The sequence below is a fragment of the Theropithecus gelada genome, chromosome 1 (assembly GCF_003255815.1).
Source record: "Theropithecus gelada isolate Dixy chromosome 1, Tgel_1.0, whole genome shotgun sequence".
NCBI classification, from domain to species: Eukaryota; Metazoa; Chordata; class Mammalia; order Primates; family Cercopithecidae; genus Theropithecus; species Theropithecus gelada.
The window spans coordinates 70,092,461-70,112,240 of NC_037668.1; the positions used below are offsets into that span (position 1 = coordinate 70,092,461).

At 45.4% G+C, this 19,780-nt stretch overlaps 1 protein-coding gene across 1 annotated transcript in view; it reads left to right on the forward strand.

Moving 5' to 3' along the window:
* The first annotated feature begins 4,788 nt into the window (after positions 1–4,788).
* RIMKLA (ribosomal modification protein rimK like family member A) overlaps positions 4,789–19,780 on the forward strand; it is a 43,008-nt gene continuing 28,016 nt past the window's right edge. Inside the window, exon 1 of the mRNA XM_025397025.1 lies at positions 4,789–5,081. Coding sequence (XP_025252810.1) covers positions 4,919–5,081 — 163 coding nt within the window. The 5' untranslated portion in view covers positions 4,789–4,918. The remainder of the gene's footprint in view (positions 5,082–19,780) is intronic.

The following is a 19,780-nucleotide window of genomic DNA, read 5'->3' on the forward strand; positions in this document are numbered from 1 at the left end:
TTTTTTTTTTTTTGGGGGGGGGGATGGAGTCTCATGCCATCACCCAGGCTGGAGTGCAGTGGTGCAATCTTGGCTCACTGCAACCTCCGCCTCCTGGGTTCAAGCGATTTTCCCACCTCAGCCTCCTGAGTAGCTGGGACTACAGGTGCCCACCACTATGGCCGGCTAACTTTTGTATTTTTAGTAGAGACGGGGTTTCTCCATGTTGGCCAGGCTGATCTCAAATTCCTGACTTCAGATGATCTACCCACCTCAGCCTCCCAAAGTGCTGGGATTACAGGCATGAGTCACTGTGCCCAGCAATTCTCCAATTCTCTTCATACACCAACTGGGTGTCCTGCAATTCAATTCAATTCAATTCTGACACTATCTACTGGTGCTAGCATCAGATGCTACAAGTTAAGAGCTTGGTCCCATAAGACTGCCCTCACTTCAAATGCCAGTCACAAGTCTGGGCCTCCTGTGCTTCTGACTAACTAGTTATAAATTGGGGCTTCCTACAACCCCCCTCTCTGGGTTCAATAGTTTGCTAGAATGGCCAGGTGTAGTGGCTTACACCTGTAATCCTAGTGCCTTGGGAGGCTGAGGTAGAAGGACTGCTTGAGGCCACAGTTTGAGGCCAGCCAGGGCAATATGGCAAGACCTCGTCTATACAAAAAGAGTATTTAAAAAAATTAGCTGGGCATGGTGGCATATGCCTATATTTCCAGATACTTGGGAGGCTGAGGCAGGAGGATCACTTGAGCCCAGCAGGTTGAGTCTGCAGTGAGCTGTGATTGTGCCACTGCACTCCAGCCTTGGTGACAGAGCTAGACCCTGTCTAAATTTTTTAAAAATTTGCTAGAATGGCTCACAGAAGTCAGGGAAATATTTCACTTATGTTTTCTGGTTTATCATAAAGGATACCATTTAGGAAGAGCCTTGGAAGAGATGCATAGGCAAAGTGTGGGGTGAGGAACATGGAACTTCCATGCCCTCTCCAGATGCACCACCTCCCAGCAACTTGATGTAGTCACCAACCCAGAAGCCCTTGGAACTTGTCCTTTAGAGTTGTTTTTTTGGAGATGGAGTCTCACTCTGTCAACCAGGCCGGAGTGCAGTGGTGTGATCTCAGCTCACTGCAAGTTCTGCCTCCCGGGTTCACACCATTCTGCTGCCTCAGCCTCCCGAGTAGCTGGGACTACAGGTGCTTGCCACCATGCCCAGCTAATGTTTTTTTTTTTTTTTGTATTTTTAGCAGAGATGGGTTTTCATCATGTTAGCCAGGATGGTCTCGATCTCCTGACCTCGTGATCTGCTCACCTCGGCCTCCCAAAGTGCTGGGATTACAGGCATGAGCCACCATGCCCGGTCCTTTTTTAAAATTTATTTTTAATTTATTTTTATTTTTGGGACGGCGTCTTGCTCTGTTGCCTAGGCTGGAGTGCAGTGGTGCAATCTCGGCTCACTACAACCTCTGCCTCCTGGGTTCAAGTGATCCTCGTGCCTCAGCCTCCTGAGTAGCTGGGATCACAGGCACACGCCACCAAGCTCGGCTAGTTTTTTTGCATTTTTAATAGAGACAGGGTTTCTCCATGTTGGCCAGGCTGGTCTCTAACTCCTGACCTAAAGTGATCCACCCACCTCGACCTCCCAAAGTGCTGGTATTAGAGGCGTGAGCCACTGTGCCCAGCCATCTATTCTCCTTTCAATCCTCCTAAAATACCCCCAGTTTCTCCCCAGTTCCATCCACCTCTACATGACCATGTGCTTGCAGGAAGGGAGTCTAACCCCCAGCCCCAAGGAATGAACCATAATGAAATTAAGCCATTCATGAGTTTCCTTTTCTTTGCTGGTAACTGGCTTAGATGTGGGCATATGAAACTGGAAAGTTGGCTTGAGGGCTTCTGAGAAAAGTTTTCCTTGCAAGATTAGAAAAAGAGACACACAGGAAGAAACAGTCTCTCTGCCTCTGCTGGACATTGTGTGTATGTATACATTAGCCGGAATTGTGGCAGCCATTTGGTAGCCATGAGGGGCACTAGCCCGAGGCTATCAGAGTGAATATGGAAAGGGCCTGGGTCACCGATGATGAGGCGGGCAGATCACTTGAGGTCAGGAGTTAGAGACCAGCCTGGCCAACATGGCGAAACCCCGCCTCTACTAAGAATAAAAAAATTAGCAGGGTGTGATGGCACATTACTGTAATCCCAGCTACTCGGGAGGCTGAGGCAAGAGAGTCAATTGAACTTGCAAGGTGGAGGTTGCAGTGAGCCAAGATTGCGCCACTGCACTCCAGTCTGAACAACAGAGTGAGACTCTGCCGCCAAAAAAAAAAAAAAAAAAAAAAAAAAAAAAAAAAAAAGGAATCCTAATCTACCTACCTCCAGGTTTCTTGTTATATGAGATAATTCATTTTCCTTTAAGACAGTTGAGCCTGGAGTGGAGGGGAAAATAATGAGTTTAGCCTAGTGACATTGAGGTGATGGCAGAACAGCATCCTTTTAAATCCTAAAGCTCAGGGAACATCAAGGTTAAATTTGAACTTGGGATTCACCCATGGAGAAATATTCCATAAAGTCATAATCTTAGAAAGCAGACCCGTACCTGGAAAAGCTGCCTCTGTGCCTGAGGAATTCCAGTGGCATAAGAGAACATTGCACCCACATGTGTAGTCATTTCCTAACTGGATATGCTATTGTCCCAGGTCTTTGTGTCCCATCTGGAGAAGGGGAGATCACAGAGGTGGTAGTGAGCTCCTGGTGAAGGAGTTCAGAGAAAGTGATTACAACATCTGGATCCCATCCTCAGATTCTGCTCTCCTCAAGCCTGGCTTTTATGGACCTTGATAGCCATTTGCAGTTAACTTAAACATTCTAGTCTAGTGTGGATAGCTTTGAAAATGGGTTATAAGTAACTTTTGAATTCACTGACTCATATCTTTTAATTACCATCCCAGAAAATCAAGGTTCTGATCATCTTATAGACATCCTATGGGTGATACTGTAGAAGCCTTAAAGGAAGCATCACATTCTATGGGTGATACTGTAGAAGCCAGGGTCAAAAAATATATAACATGAAATATCAAGGAAAAGGCCAATGTAGAACACAGAGGTTCTAGTGCCCAAGCTTAGGAAGTGTTAAACAAAAATTATGGGAGGGCCATTGTTTTGGACTGAGCTTTTGCACTAGACCACAACAGACCAGAACAAACCAAATTGAGTCCTTCCTGCTAAATGCCACATAATCAAACTTGACATACATCCCACAACAGAGCAGTTTTTCCTGAAAACAGGAGATTTCAGTTTACCTGAGTCAGAATAAGGAAGTCCCCTCTGCTTTAACCCTTACCAAAAAAGTAACCCAAAGTAGCCTGATGTTAAGCAATCAGCTCTTCTTCCATTGTTCTCTTTCCTTGTTCCCCTCTTTTAAAACCCATTCTTCCCCCATTGCCCAGAGGAAGCTCTCATTCTGTTTTGTGGAATGGAAGCTACCTTAATTCATGAATCTCAAAAGCCAATTCAATCTATAACTAAATTTGTAATTTTGTCTTTTGCCATAAGATAGTTTTGAAAGTTACTAATCCATAGGGCACTACTGTTACTTTAAGAAAATACATTCATAGGAGGGGGGAGGAGATATTTTGCAACATCAAAAAGTTTACTTAAGATTACTTGAAAATTTATTTTTGAAATTCCAGTATACAGAACTTTCCTACAGGCTCATCTTAGTGAGTAAATGCACACACCTGTACAATATTTACAGTGAAGCCTGTCTTCCCTGAGACAACTTACCCCATTTCTAAGTTGCCATTGCTGGGTCTACCTTGAAACTACTCTTGCTTCCCTAAGCCAAAAAAGACATATTTTAATGAACTGAAAGAGCAAATGCAGTCTCCAAAGATGGGTAACTTCAATCCTGCAGTTATTTAGACAGGAAAATCTGGCTTCAAACACTATTGTCTGCAGGCAGGGTTTGCAACTGGCCAGGACCAAGGACAGTGTTTAAAGATGACTCAGTTGTATGGCCTGGGGAGAGCCGGAGCGGTGAAGGGAGACCAGCCAGTGGTCCTTCTAACTGAAAAGGATGCTAGGTCAGTTTTTTATGACTTCGAGGCTATGAAGGCTCAGACCTGCTGCAACCTAGGAGTGGGTGTCCAGTGTAAGAAAATGAGACCCCAAGAAATGCACCTTCAAATTATCTGAATGAGGGGTAAGACTCAACTCCCTCTCCTACATTCTCCCCAACCCCCGTGGGGCTTACAGGCTAGGATTTCGGCCTATGGCTTTAGGGTCCAATTGGGGACCTAGCCGTGTGACCTTCCCCAGGCCCCAGAATCTCCTTTGGGACGTCCCCGAGGCCCTCCCTGTCTGGGGCTCAGCAGGCGTCCGCCTGTGTAACCAGCCTCCGAGCGCTCGGGATCGCCAAAGAGACGCATCCGCCGCCCACTGCGCATCGCTGGCCGGTCAGCTCGGAAACCCTCCGAGCCGCACTGGGCCGCCGCCCCGGCCCCTCCCGCTCCGGCTGTCCCACCCTGGCCCGCAGCGCCACGCCCACCGGGGGTCCGGGGCCTGCCGGGGCTGCCCTCCTCCCCCTCGCCTGCGCCCGCCGGCGGCTCGGTCCCCGGAACCCCAGGTCCTTTCCCCCGCCGCCGCAGGCCCCCGACCCGCCGTCCTTTCCCGGCGCCGCCCGCCAGGGCCGCCTCTGCAGCCGCCAGCGCCCGCCGCTGCGCGCTGATTGGCTGGCGGGGCCGGCGGCGGCGCTGAGTGGCCGGGCGGATTCGCTGGGTCAGGGCTGCAGAGGCGCCTGGCGCACCCGCGGGAGCGGAGCCGCGGCGCGCTCGCCCCGGACGCCGGCCGCCCCTCCGCTCGCCCTGCTGAGCGAGCGGCCCGGGGCGCCGAGGGGTCCGCGCCCCGCGGGGCGCACCGCCCTGGCCGCCATGTGCTCCCAGCTCTGGTTCCTGACGGACCGGCGCATCCGCGAGGACTACCCGCAGGTGCAGATCCTGCGCGCCCTCCGGCAGCGCTGCTCCGAGCAGGACGTGCGCTTCCGGGCGGTGCTCATGGACCAGATCGCCGTCACCATCGTCGGCGGCCACCTCGGTGAGCGAGGCGGGCCCCGGGAGGGCAAGGGAGGCGCGCCGGGGTCCATGAGAGCCGGCCGGGTGGGCGAGCTCGCCCGGCCTCCCGCAGCGGAGTCTCCTTCAGGCCCGCACACCAGCCGCACTCCCGCTGCGAGACCGCTTGGGGTTGGAGAAAGCCGCTAACCTTCATAGGTTCTTTAACCATCACCACCTGCCCCGAGGCCAAGATTCGAGAACGCGATTTAATTTACTTAGGGGACTTCATTTTGTGAGAAACCCAAATTCACCTGAAGCCGCCCGAGTGTCCGAGGAAAATCAGGCTGTTAAACCCCAAATTTGCAAATCCTGCTCGCATCAATACCTTGACAGTTTAGAGTCTGAGGTTTCTAGAAACCCACAACAGATTTACAAAATTACGATTAAGATGACTGTTTTAAAAAAGTTTTTTAGGAGTGTGTGAGCAGCAGTAATGTGCACCACATAGAATATTATTTCCAAACTAGAAAGCCACATATGGGGGAAATCTGAGAAAGATTGGAGTCACTTCTCGAGTGTAAAGTGGGAGTGTAGACCTTTGATGGGTTGAACTCATCCTTCTCCCTAGCAGCGTTGAATTCTGATTTCAGAAGAGTCGGGATTTCAGGTTCAGACAGTTCTGGCCTCACCGATCACTCCACTGCTGTGTTCAGGAGACTTTTGTGGGTAAGACATGGTTGTCGTCTGTGGATTTGACCTCAAAAGGTTAATTATTTTTTCCATATATCCTTAATACAGGCCTCTCTGATTTAGGAATCCCTGACGCAGAATACTCCCTCTGGCTTGCTGTTTGAGTGTCTCTGGGGCTCCACTGGAGGCATCCAACCATTTCAGGGAGTCCAGGACTCAAAAGGATTTGCGCCCAGTTCAGGGTGCATCTTGGGTTACTGTTCGCATTATTTCAACAATTATTTCTGGTTAAATAAGCTCGTAATTTGCTACTTTGCTTTGGCAGAGGAAGGAATTTCGAATTCGGAAAGACTACTTCCAAGTGAGATTTTGAATATGACCTGTTTCTGAGTGGAATATAGCTGTTACAGATTTTTTCATCCCTAAGTTTATCGAAGTCCCCTCATACTTAATATCAGATTGTATATCCTGTTGGAGAAATATACCATAAACATTAGGTACTTTACATTTAATCTACAACAGTGTCTTTCAGCTGCAACCGGTACCCTCTCTCCTTGATTTATTAAAACTCTCACAGTTAATGTAGAAGTAGAATTCTGAACAGGGAATCTGCAGATGTGGATTCCTATTACAGCTTTGCAGTTAATGAGTATCTTGGCTTTGCTTTGGGCAAGCCACTTTATGTCTTTGAATCTCAGGATTCTCATTTATAGAAACTAAGGGTTAAGGTTCCTCTCACTTTAAATTTATGTGTTTCAGTATCATATTTAAATTATATAATCTGTCGTATTTCACCGACCTAGATTAAATAACATGTTCATCTTTCTACCCAGGATGAACTTTTTGCTTATTTATTTTACAGCTTGTAAAGATGTCTCTTTTTTGAGATACAGTAGCCAAATTCCACATCACCTTCAGGTTGTAGAACCGTCACAAATTCTGTAAGAGCAAGAAAATGCTCCGTATCTAAAACCCCATTTTAAAGAATCAGTCCTAGAAAAAGATAAAATAAAATGTTAGTGCCACAGGGAACATTCAAACCCTTTTGTTTAGTGTCTTAAATATTAATGGAATTCGTGTGTGAAAATACCTTAATCTATTCACAAACCAGGAGTTCATTTTTTTTTTCTCTTGCTCAGGCTGGAGGGCAATGGCGCCATCTTGGCTCACTGCAGCCTCAGCCTCCTGGGTTCAAGCGATTCTCCTGTCTCAGCCTCTTGAGTAGCTGGGATTACAGGCCTGCACCACCTTGCCCGGCTAATTTTTTTTTTTTTTTTTTTTTTAAGTAGAGACAGGGTTTCACCATGTTGGTCAGGCTGGTCTCAAACTCCTGACCTGAGATGATCCACCTGCCTTGACCTCCCAAAGTACTGGGATTACAGGCGTGAGCCACTGTGCCCAGCCCGTTCTTTTTAACTACAGGAAAATCTACACAGCTATTTGCCTGGTCAATGGAGAAATTGAAGACAGTTATTTTTTGATGCAGTTTTAGTTTTTGTTAATTCCGAGGTAGCCCACACAAATCACAAAACGTAGAACAAAACTATTAGATCACCAATTCTGCTGTCCAAAGCTGTCCAAAGATTTGTTATGGAAGCAGATTAATTAAAGCACAAGTGAGTCCCGTGAGAATGACCTCGTTGGCTTTGTTCAGCGCTATAATAGTGGCTAGAATAGTGCCTTGCACTTGGTAGGCTCTCAATACATATTTTTTTGATGAATCAGGATATGATCTCTGGTTCTCAGTTTCTTCTGTAGTCAAACTATAGAAAACCCTTGGCAATTTGCTGAGCCAAAGTATTTTTCGAAAAAAAAAATTCCAGAATTCAACTTGCCTTGAAATACAGAAATATGTAGTTATGATGATATTGATACTATTTACTGTTTGAGAATTATAGAATGTGAGAGCTGGAAAGGATTTTCAGATCATCCATTCTAATTCCTTCATTTTACAAAGAACCTGAGGCTCCAAGAGGTGAAGTGACTTCCTCAATGCCATCCAGCTAGTTAACAGCAAACCTAAAGTTAAAAAACTTGGTCTTCTAATTTCTAGCCCAGTGATATGGAATAAGCTTCCTTTAGGATGTCTGTAGCCTATAGTACCTTTCTCAGAATATGTGGAATTGAACTGAATTGAGTTATGTTGAGGCTAGACAGTGACTTTGGAATGTAATTTTATAATTTAGGAAGTTCAGGTATCACCTTTACAAAGCCTTTGTGCCTTCACTCCTTTCCATTGCTTCTTTATATTAATGTAGGAATATGATGATGGAGTTGATTGGGGCAGGTATGGCGGTGCCTCAGCCAATTGCTTAAATTCATTCCTGAGCTTTTCTCTTTGGAGGCTAGTGGGAGGCCAAATCCAGGGTTTAGAGTTTCAGGTTATATCTGGAAATAGGATTCAGACAAGAGATTATAAGTTTTCGTGATTTTTATTTTTAATCTAGTAATCTGAGTGGGGAGACAGTGGGGAGAGGAAAATGATCTTCAGGTGACTGAAGCAATCCTGTAGAAAACAGCCTTCGTTCACTCTTTGCTGGGTGTAGCATTATATGAAAATCATGTCCATCTCCGTTTCCTTTTTAGAAACGGCAAGTTCTTCATTCATTTAACAAATACGTACTAAATATCCTCAACCCTAGGGATAAAGTGATGAACGTGACACCAGAATGCACATAATAATAATAATGGTCATAGCTCTCTCTCTCTATATATATATAGTGTTTATTCTGTGCCGGGCATGGGTGTAACTTCTTTTTACCTGTTAACTCTTCTAAATGCCAATAAGGATATATGGGAATATAGCACCGGCTGGGAGTTAGGACAAATACTCAGTAATTCTGGTCTAAACACTGTCTCCTCTCTTCCACTCTATCCTTTGCGTTGGTCTACACTGATTTCACCATGCCTGTCTGTGACTCCAGACCTTGCACTAAAATTCCCTCTGCCTCGGATGCCCACTGTTCCCTCCCACATGGTTCACCTTTATTCATCCTTCAAATCCAGCACAAGTCACTTGTCTCTAAAAAGGCTTGCTTGAGCTCCTTTCTTTGTCCCCAATGTCCCCAAGTAGTCCCTCTCTTCCATCTGCTGCCAAATAGCTTTGTCCATACCTTTTAAAATAGCACTCATCATATTTTGCTATAATTTATCTATTTATACAGTTTATATTCCCCCTCCCTCTGAAGAACCAGGATTCTTCAAATGTGTGCTTCGTAACTGGTACATAGTAGGCCTTCAGTTAATGTGTGTTGGATGACTAAATGAAGTGTCTTAAAAGCTAATTTGAAGTATGTGAGACTTTTACTGCAATGAGCTAAGGAGCTTCTGTGTGGGGGAGATCATGAGGGGATGTGTAAATGAGGACAGATTCACTAGGAAGAATTAAGTTATTTGCCCACCCACAGCTCTGTATGATTAATTGGCTCAAGAAACAAGTGTAGTAACAAACTCAGGGACAGATACCCACCAAGATATAAAACGAGTCTGACCTGGAAATGAGGTTGTGTTACTGTTTGTCTCTTAGGAGCAGGATGATTCAGCATTCCTTCCCTTACATTCAGAGCTAAAACGTTGGTAGCTAAATGGCAAATTCTAGGTCAGATTCTTTAAATCAAAGTGTTCTTGGATCCTTTTACTTGGGTCTTTGTAGTAATCAGGTGAGTCAGATTTAAAAGATTTGGGAACGGGTGGATTCTGACTACATTTGTATAAGGAAATGGTCTTACCTCGGATCACTAAAAGGCAGCCAAAGGCTCACAGAGAAAGGATGGACTCCCATCACTGTGCAAGAAGACACTGGCAGGAAAGAGGTACCATGCTAACTTTTGTGCAGAAAACTTGATCTTTAACTTCAGTTCCTGCTAAAGGCTTGTGCCCGACATCTTATAATCCATATGATACCACTATACAACACTCATGGAAAGAAAGGTCAGGGAATGAGTACAAGCACCTACCATATATTTCCAAATGGACGTGAGTGCTGCATGGATGTGCTTTACCCCTTGGGTCCACATTTATATCTGTAGGCTCACCGCAAGGGCTGAGGGTGGGATGGATGTTTAGTTTATGTTTCTAACAGGAGTTTTTACACCCCATGAACTATGTTAGGAAGAGTTTTAGAACCAGTAGATGAGATCCTTCATGGATCTCAAAGCCCTGCTCCTAGATTTCCTTTTCTTTTCTTCTTCTTCTTTTTTTTTTTTTTTCTTTTTTTTTTTTGAGATGGAGTCTCACTCTGTTGCCCAGGCTGGAGTGCAGTGGCGCGATCTCGGCTCACTGCAACCTCCGCCTCCCAGGTTCATGCAGTTCTCCTGCCTCAGCCTCCCAAGTAGCTGGGACTACAGGCACGTGCCACCATACGGGGCTAATGTTTTGTATTTTTAGAAGAGATGGGGTTTCACCATGCTGGCCAGGCTGGTCTCGAACTCCTGACCTCAGGTGATATGCCCACCTCGGCCTCCCAAAGTGCTGGGATTACAGGTGTGAGCCACCGAGCCTGGCCCCTACTCCTAGATTTCTGAACCACTTGCTGCTGCTACCAGAACACTTCCACCAAATTTGTTGGGCCTGCTTGGTGGAAGGGAGTACAGCCATCACTCAGAGATGTTTGTGTCATCTCCACCCATCCACACCTCCTTGCCACTCCCCTCACTAGCAGGGAGGACACTGAATCTACATACGTCAGTGCTAGCCTCACCTCACTCAAGCCACTTCCTTGGCCACTTTACCCATTGTCCCGAGAAACAATTATAATTTGGATTATAATTGTTTTTGGATTATAATTGGGTTTATATTGTTTTAACACAAACCTATAACATATTCTGAAAAATTTTTTATAGAGATCCTGTCTCTATAAAAATAAAAAATTAGATGGGGTGTGGTGGCAGGTGCCTGTAATCCCAGCACTTTGGGAGGCTGAGGCAGGCAGATCACTTGAGGTCAGGAGTTCGAGATCAGCCTGGCCAACAAGGTGAAACCCTGTCTCTACTAAAAAAAAAATACAAAAATTACCCAGGCTTGGTGGCACGCACCTGTAATTCCAGCTACTCAGGAGGCTGAGGCAGGAGAATCACTTGAACCTGGGAGGCGGAGGTTGCAGGGAGCTGAGATTGCGCCACTGCCCTCTACCCTGGGTAACACAGTGAGACTCCATCTCATATAAATAAATAAATAATAGCCAGGCATGGTGGAGTGCACCTGTAATCTCAGCTACTCAGGAGGCTGAGGCAGGAGAATCACTTGAACCCGGGAGGCAGAGGTTGCAGTGAGCGGAGATCACGCCACTGCCCTCCAGCCTGGTGACACAGTGAAACTCCGTCTCAAAAAATAAAAAATAAAAATTAGCCAGGCATGGTGGAGTGCACCTGTAGTCCCAGCTACTTGGGAGGCTGAGGCAGGAGGATCCTGTGATAGTGCCACCGCTCTCCAGCCTGGGCAATAGAGCGAGACCCTGTTTCAAAAAAAAGAAAACATGTAACTCCAGATTCCACTATGAGAAAGTGATAAATTTAGATTACTTTGTGTTGAGGAACTGACAGGAATACTGATTCTTCATTCCTGTAACTCTGTTATTAACACTTTAGTATATTTTGTGTGTCTTAATCTTTTCAACAATCCTATACATTCATTTATTTCATTTAACAAATATGTATTGAGTGCCCACTGTGCCAGGCATTGTGCTAGGCAGTAGAGATAAAATGGAGAATGGGAACAGAGGCAGGCTTCATGCTCATTATTATGATTTTATTCATTTTTTAAATCCTGTCAACAGATATCTGTTGATGGCCTACTGTGTATAAGGTACTGTTTCTAGGCACCAGAATAAAGTAGGCAGAAATCTGTGCCTCTCAAGTAGATTACATTTTAGATGGGGAAAACAGAATGTAAACAAGGTAAATGCAAAGTATAGTATATTGGTGAAAAGAGCTAAGGAGAAACAAAGAAAAGAGAACATTTCTGGAGGTAAGAGAGGGGATTGCAATTTTAGACAGTGTGGCTGAGGTGGTCCTCACCCAGAAGATGGCATCCATGTAAAGATCTAAAGGAGGCGAGGATGCAAGCTGTTTAGATATCTGGAAGTACAGTAGTTTAGGCAACAGGGAATAGCAAGGGGGCCAGCGTGGCAGAGCAGAGTGAGCCCAGATGTGAGTATCAGGAGAGGAGATCAGAGAGGTGGGTGGGGAGGAAGCAGATACATAGGGCCTGGTGGGTCACTGAGGGACTTTTGCTTTTACTCTGGATGAGCTGGAATCCACTGAAGGATTTTTTTTTTTTTGAGATGGAGTCTCACTCTGTTGTCCAGGCTGGAATACAGTGGTGCGATCTCAGCTCACTGCAACCTCTGCCTCCTGGGTTCAAGCTGTTCTCCTGCCTCAGCCTCCCTAGTAGCTTGGATTACAGGCACATACCACCACACCCACCTAATTTTTGTATTTTTAGTTAAGACAGGGTTTTGCCATGTTGTTCAGGCTGGTCTTGAACTGCTGGCCTCAAGTGATTCACCCATCTTGGCCTCCCAAAGTGCTGGGATTACGGGCATGAGCCACTGTGCCTGGCCCACGGAAAATTTTTTTTTTTTTTTTTTTAGACAGAGTCGTGCTCTGTCACCCAGGTTGGAGTGCAGTGGCGTGATCTCAGCTCACTGCAACCTCCGCCTCCTGGGTTCAAGTAGTTCTCTGCCTCAGCCTCCCAAGTAGCTGGGATTATAGGCACATGCCGCCATACCGGCTAATTTTTGTATTTTTAGTAGAGATGGGGTTTCACCATCTTGGCCAGGCTAGTCTTGAACTCCTGACCTCGTGATCCATCCACCTCAGCCTCCCAAAGTGCTGGGATTACAGGCGTGAGCCACCGCGCCCGGCCTCCACTGAAAGCTTTTGATCGGAGAAACGACATGATCTGCCTAATGGGTCACGGAGTCATTCTGACTATGCTGTTGAGAATAGACCAGAGGGACCAAGTGCAGAAGTAGGGAGGTTGCTTAGGAGGTTATTGCTACATTTCGGGTGAGAAGAGATTATTGGGCTAGAATGATTTCGGGGAGAAGGTGAAAAGTGACTGGGATCGGGCATATTTTGAAGACGAAGTGATCAGGATTTTACTACTGAATCAGATATTGGGTGTTCAGGAAAGACTAGTCAAGGAGGACTCCAAAGTTTTTGGCCTGAGAAGCTGGAAGAATAAAATATGTTATTTGCTGATATGGAAAGGAAGACAGGTATAAGTTTGGGCAGGTGATGAATATCAGAACTCAGTGTGAGTTGCACATTAAACATCCAAGGGGATATGTCAGGTCGCCATTTATGGAAAGATTGGGATTCAGGAGAAAGGCTTGGCCTGGAGCTATCAAAGTAGGAGCACCTTTACACACCTATCAAGGGAGTGACTATAGATGGAGAAGGGTTCAGAGAGTGAGCTCCAGTGCTTAGTGGGCAGAGTGAGTAGGAGAAACTAGCAAGGAATCCTGAGTAAAAAAAGAAATGAAACCCAGGAGAGTGGGTGTCCTGTAAGCCAAGTGGAGAAAGTCGTTCAAGAAGGAAGATGTGATCAGATCATGTCAAATGTTGCTGGTAAGCCAGGCACAGTGACTCTTGCCTGTAGTCCCAGCACTTTGGGAGGCCGAGGTGGGCGAATCCCTTGAGGTCAGGAGTTCAAGACCAGCCTGGCCAATATGGTGAAATCCTGTCTCTACTAAAAGTAAAAAAAATTTAGCCAGGTGTGGTGGTGCACGCCTGTAATCCCAGCAACTTTGGAGGCTGAGGTGGGAGAATCGCTAGAACCTGGGAGGCAGAGGTTGCAGTGGGCAGAGATCATGCCACTGCACTCAAGCCTGGGTGACGCAGTGAGACTCCATCTCAAAAAAAAAACAGTTGCTGGTAGATGAAGTCGGATGAGGAATGAGAATTGATTTAGCATGTGCATGTAGCATTGGCAGCCCCAGGAAGAGCAGTTTCAGGTAAGTGGTAGGAAAGAGTGAATCTAAACAGTCTAGGAGTTTTGTTGTAAAGGGAAGGTGAAAAACAGGATGGGAGCCCAAAGTGAGACAGGATTGAGAGGATTTTGTTTTCCTTTTTTTTTTTTTTTTTTTGAGATGGAGTCTCGCTCAGTCATCCAGGCTGGAGTGCAGTGGTGCGATCTCGGCTCACTGCAACCTCTGCCTCCTGGGTTCAAGTGATTCTCCTGCCTCAGCCTCCTGAGTAGCTGGGACTACAGGTGCCCACCACCACACTCGGCTAATTTCTGTGTTTCTAGTAGAGATGGGGTTTTACCATGCTAGCCAGGCTGGTCTCAAACTCCTGAACTCAATTGATTTGCCTGCCTCAGTCTCCTAAAGTGCTGGGATTACAGGCGTGAGCCACCGTGCCCAGCTGAGAGACTTTTCATAAAGAAGGGATACATAACGGTACGTTTGTGTGCTGTCGTGAATGATCTAATACAGTGGGAGAAATTGGTGATGTAGGAGAGACAGGCAAATGGCAGGAGCAGTGCTTTAAGCGGCTGAGAAGGGCTGGGATCTACCGCGTATTTGGAGGGGTTGGTCTAAGCTAGGAGTAAGGACAGTTCAGCCACTATAAGGTAATCTGTATGTCACAGGTGCAGGTGGGTGGATAGATGTGATAGTGGGAACTTATAGAGAAGGTCTTTTCTGATTGCTTCAGTTTTTCACATTGAGATAGGAAGAATGAGAAGATGGGACAAAGTAATAAAAGTGTAAGATAAGAAGAGAAAGTGTGAAATAGTGTTGAGGTTGAGTGAAGGGACTAGGGAAGTAAAATGATTGCCAGACATTAAGGGTGCCCTTGAGACAAGTGAGCAGGTTTGTGTATTTTCTCTAGGTGTGTTTCATTACAAAGGAGGGACACGAAGTAGAGGGTTGGATCGGTCTGACCAGAGTAGTGGTTTACCTAAACGGTAAGTGGGTGCAAGGATTTGAGGGTATATGCAGGAAGTGATCATGGTGCTTGCCTATGGAGTTTGAATACGATAAGAAGGGAAGTTGAAGATATGAAGGGAGGGACGGTGAGAAGATGGTGGTACCCGTGGATGGTAGCTTCTTGTGGGGTCAATGCACAGCTGGGTCAATGCATAGTACTAGAGGAAGCAAGCTGGAAAGATAGGAGGAGTGGTTGGAGATTAGAATAAAGATTCTTGCACAAAGTCTAGAATGTAACCAGGAGTGGTAGCTGAGGTGGAATGGTGGAGAAGATCTTTGGAGAAAAGGAGGTCAAGACATTGAGAGTCCTTGGCATTGAAAGGATTCTTCATAGGGACATGGAAATCACCAATATTTCTGACAGTGTGGGAGTAAGGAGCTAAAGTTTCAAGAAGAGAGGGAGTGACCTGGGCTCTGTAGACGACTTGCACAACAAGAAGGGGTGATGTGTTGTGTGGCCTGATGAGATTCAGGCTGGATATTTTAGGGAGGAGAGAAGGCAGAATGGTCTGGTAATTGCAGTCAGGAGCAAGGAGGATATCTCGGCCCAGTAATCTGTGGCAAGAGGGGAGAAAACAGCCACAACTTAGAGGGCTGTTGGGGAAGCAGTGCCATTGGTGAGAGACAGGGTGCAAGCTGGACTCAGAAAAAGAAGGAAGGTGAAGGGAAGGCACATGGAAAAGGTTGAGGATAAGGGAATTTTCTGCCCATTGAGTTTCAGAGGGTAGAGTGGAGATGGGAAGAGGTGGAGGGTGGAATGAGAAAAGGCGGTGTCAATAGCAAAGACTTGGAATCAACCTAAATGTCCCTCAGTGACAGACTGGATTAAGAAAATGTGGCACATATACACCGTGGAATACTATGCAGCCATAAAAAAGGATGAGTTCATGTCCTTTGTAGGGACATGGATGCAGCTGGAAACCATCATTCTCAGCAAACTATCGCAAGAACAGAAAACCAAACACCGCATGTTCTCACTCATAGGTGGGAATTGATCAGTGAGATCACTTGGACACGGGAAGGGGAACATCACACACCGGGGCCTATTGTGGGGAGAGGGGAGAGATGGCATTGGGAGTTATACCTGATGTAAATGACGAGTTGATGGGTGCTGATGAGTTGATGGGTGCAGCACACCAACATGGCACATGTACACATATGTAAAAAACCTGCACGTTGTGCACATGTACCCTAGAACTTAAAGTATAATAAAAAAAAAAGAAAAGAAAAGAAAAGGCGGTGTCAGAGCCATGTGGGGTCTAGAGTCCAGGGAAATGATGTGGCATCAGAGACTGAGACTTGGATGACTGATATGAACAGAGGAGAAGAACTTGCTGAGCTTTGTCTTCATAGCTGAAGAAAGATCATGCTGTGAGGTGGCGAGGGAGATGAGGGAGGAAGCTTTGCCAGGTTCTAGGGCCCTTCCGTTTTATAGAAGAGGAGACAGAACCAAAGAGATTTTTGTGTCTTGCCAAGCTAAATGATAGCAGCTAAATAAATCAGGTCTCTGACTTGAAGGCCAATACTGTATCCACTTTGCCAAATTACCTTTCATCTCATGTTGTTTCGACTTCTTGAAGGGCCTTTCCAAGGAGTTACTTTAGCCCTGAGACATTCTCGAACTCAGTGCCTATAAGATGCAATGTCTTACTGTTGATTTGTTTGAGAGGTAGAGATTATGAATTTATTAATGTCTACCTCTCAGGGTAGGAGCCACGAGTTTTTAACATTTCTTCAGAGCTTAGAGGCATGAGGAGTCAACATTTTCTTTCTGAAACTTTCCTTGATTTTTCTCTCTCCCCAGGCAGAGATAATCATCCTAACTGCTCCTTCCTCCTTTGCTCTCCCTGGACCCTGATGTAGGTCTGTTGGAGCACTTAGCGCATTGTGTTATAGTCAGTCTCCTCTCTCTCCCGCTGCTCCACAAGACCCAGGTGCTCTACACAGAACATTGATAGCATTAATAACAACTGTGTGTTGTCTGTCTTAAATTCCAGGGATGTTGTTTGTTTTACTCACACCTCTCAACTCCCATGCCCAGCCCTTAAGAAGACAGTGCTTGTTCCTTCCCTGTCAGTCCCTTTGGCTTTCACCATTTGATTGCACCAGGGCCCGGCTTCTGACTACCAGCACCTGCACCTGTCAGAGGGCTTTGTCTGGTACAGGATCCCATGTTGCCCACACATGTATTGCAAGCCAGAAGGGTCGGGAAATTAACACCATGCCCCTGGAGCAGCCTTAACCGAAAACTGAGTTGATGTGTAAACACTTGAAATTGGCTGGGCCTCGTGGCTCCTACCCTGAGAGGTAGACATTATGAGTTTATGAAATCCCAGCAATTTGGGAGGCGGAGGCAGACAGATCACCTGAGCTCAGAAGTTCAACGCCAGCCTAGGCAATATGGTGAAAACCCGTCTCTACAAAAAATACAAAAATTAGCCAGGCATGGTGGCTTGTGCCTATAGTCCCAGCTACTCAGGAAGCTGAGGCAGGAGAATCACTTGAGCCTGGGAGGCAGGGGTTGCAGTGAGCCGAGATCATGCCATTGCACTCCAGCCTGGGCGACAGAGCAAGACCCTGTCTCAAAATAAAAACTTGAAATCATCGACTCCCTGGCCTCTCAGGTGGAATAGCTGAAGTGCATGTACTAAGCCATTTCCTAGAGTTCCTCAGCAGGATTCAGCTCTGGTTGCTGAGAGGTGGTAACTCACTTGATAAAGTATGTTTTGTTTGCCTCATTCCCTTCTCTATGCCCCTCCCAACGTTTCCTGAGATTACTATCCAAATAGACTACTTGCACTTAAATCCTTGTCTGAGTGAGCTTCTCAGGAAACCAAACTAACACTGGGCTTGACCCAAAGTAGGTGCTAAATAAATATGCACTGAATGAATATGTAAAACAATAAATGTGTTTCATGAGTGAAAAAAATGAGTATTTAAGTTATGTCTCTCTGTTTCTCTGTCAGGAGACTATAATCTCCTGGTAGGCAGAGACTGTCTAATTCAACTTTGTATTGCTGCTTAATAGTGTGTTTGAGTCATACCAACCAGTTCAGTAAATGTTGAATTGAATTAAATCACCTCAAAATCACAGTTAGTGGAAAGAGAAAATGGCCACATAAATGTCTGTGCATTTTAGTGAGATGGAGGTGAGATTTCTTTGGGCATTGTCGCAAAGAACTTTAAAAGGGAAGGAGGAGGGGTGTGGCATCTACTTGTTAAGAATAAAAATAACTGTTTTACAACAAAATGCTGTGGGTGGGGTAGGAAGAAATAAGGGGAAAGGTGGAAACTGATGGAGGTGCACCAAGTCATGTTTGGATAACACATCTTCCTCATAACACAAGATAATCTGAAATGCTAAGTAGATTGTCTTTATTTATTTATTTATTTAGACAAAGTCTCACTCTTGTCCCCCAGGCTGGAGTGCAGTGGTGCGATCTTGGCTCACTACAACCTCTGCCTCCTGGGTTCAAGCAATTCTTCTGCCTCTCGAGTAGCTGGGATTACAGGCACCTGCCACCACCCCCAGCTAATTTTTGTATTTTAAGTAAAGACAGGGTTTCACCATGTTGGCCAGGCTGGTCTCGATTTTCTGACCTCGTGATCTGCCTGCCTCTGCCTTCCAAAGTGCTGGGATTACAGGCGTGAGCCACTGCGCTTGGCCTACTCATGTTATTTATATAGTTGATTCCTTTCTGGTAACTTCCAGAGTTTCACTGCCAGCCACTGTTACATGATCCTGCTCAAATATAATGGTTCTAAAAGCTACCATAAGTGGGGTCCTTGTTTACTATCATGCTTTAGTTTCCTGCTGTTTTCTTAATTTTTCTGCTTGTTTTGTACATGAAGGTTTTTTCTGGCGTACCAGACATCCATTTAGTATTGAAGCTTTCTTTAGTGAATCCAAGGATGCACACGTGTGCACACATATGTGAGTGACATGCATGCACAGGTTGGAGGGTGATGACTTATGTATCGGCTTTGTGTAAATGCAAAGACATTTATAGTCAAATCTATTCCAAGGATCTGTATTATAAGGCACTTTTAATTTAAATGAGGTAATATGTGAAAGTTCTTAGCAAATAACCTAAAACAATAGATGCTCAGTAAAAATCTTGTCCGAATTCTAATCTGAACTACAGCACCTTTTATTATCTGTGCCTCTGCTTCCCTCTATTGGTGTGATCATTGAGAATGGTTAAGTTTTAGAACTCTGCTTTCCAATAAAGATTTGTTCATGGCTGAAGTTATTTCTCTTTATCATAAAGTGCATTTCTTCGCTATTGCACATACAAATACGTAAGTCTAGTTAAGAAAAATTTTTTGTGTTTTTGAGACGGAGTTTCACTCTTGTTGCCCAGACTGGAGTGCAATGATGTGATCTCAGCTCACTGCAGCTTCTGCCTCCCAGGTTCAAGTGGTTCTCTTGCCTCAGCCTCCCAAGTAGTTGGGATTACAGGCATGCATACCACCACGCCCAGCTAATTTTTGTATTTTTAGTAGAGACAGAGTTTCACCGTGTTGGCCAGGCTGGTCTTAAACACCTGACCTCAGGTGATCCACCTGCCTTGGCCTCCCAAAGTGCTGGGATTACAGGCGAGAGCCACTGTGTCCAGCCTAGTCATGTAGAATTTAATTGAACCCAATATATGGGTTAGAAAAAACAGACTCTGTTCTTTGGGAAAAGTTATCCTGGTTTTCTATCTTGTTTTTAATACATTAAAATATTTCCAAATATAAATAGAGAATTCAAAAGGAAATCAGAACACAATTACCCACAAAAGTAGATTATTCTTTTTTAGAATATAGAGAAAATATTTTGGTTTCAAAAAGTTGATTTTAACTGGGTTGGCAATTGGTCACTGTCCTAACTTGTTTGAGGTCTGATCTTTTTTCCACTAATATTTTATTGACCTGTTTGGGGATAGAGTGGTCGTTTTAGTTTTTTTTTAGTGGTTTGAGGCTAAGCATAATAAATCTCAAGCCCAACCCATGAGTCTGGGAGACCCCAGAATATTCCAGAAACAACTCAGCTGCCTCTCCCTCTCCCCAAGTTAAGGTGATACCTAAGAGCACTAGGGTATTCAATCACATGAAGCCTCTGCTTGGAGGGC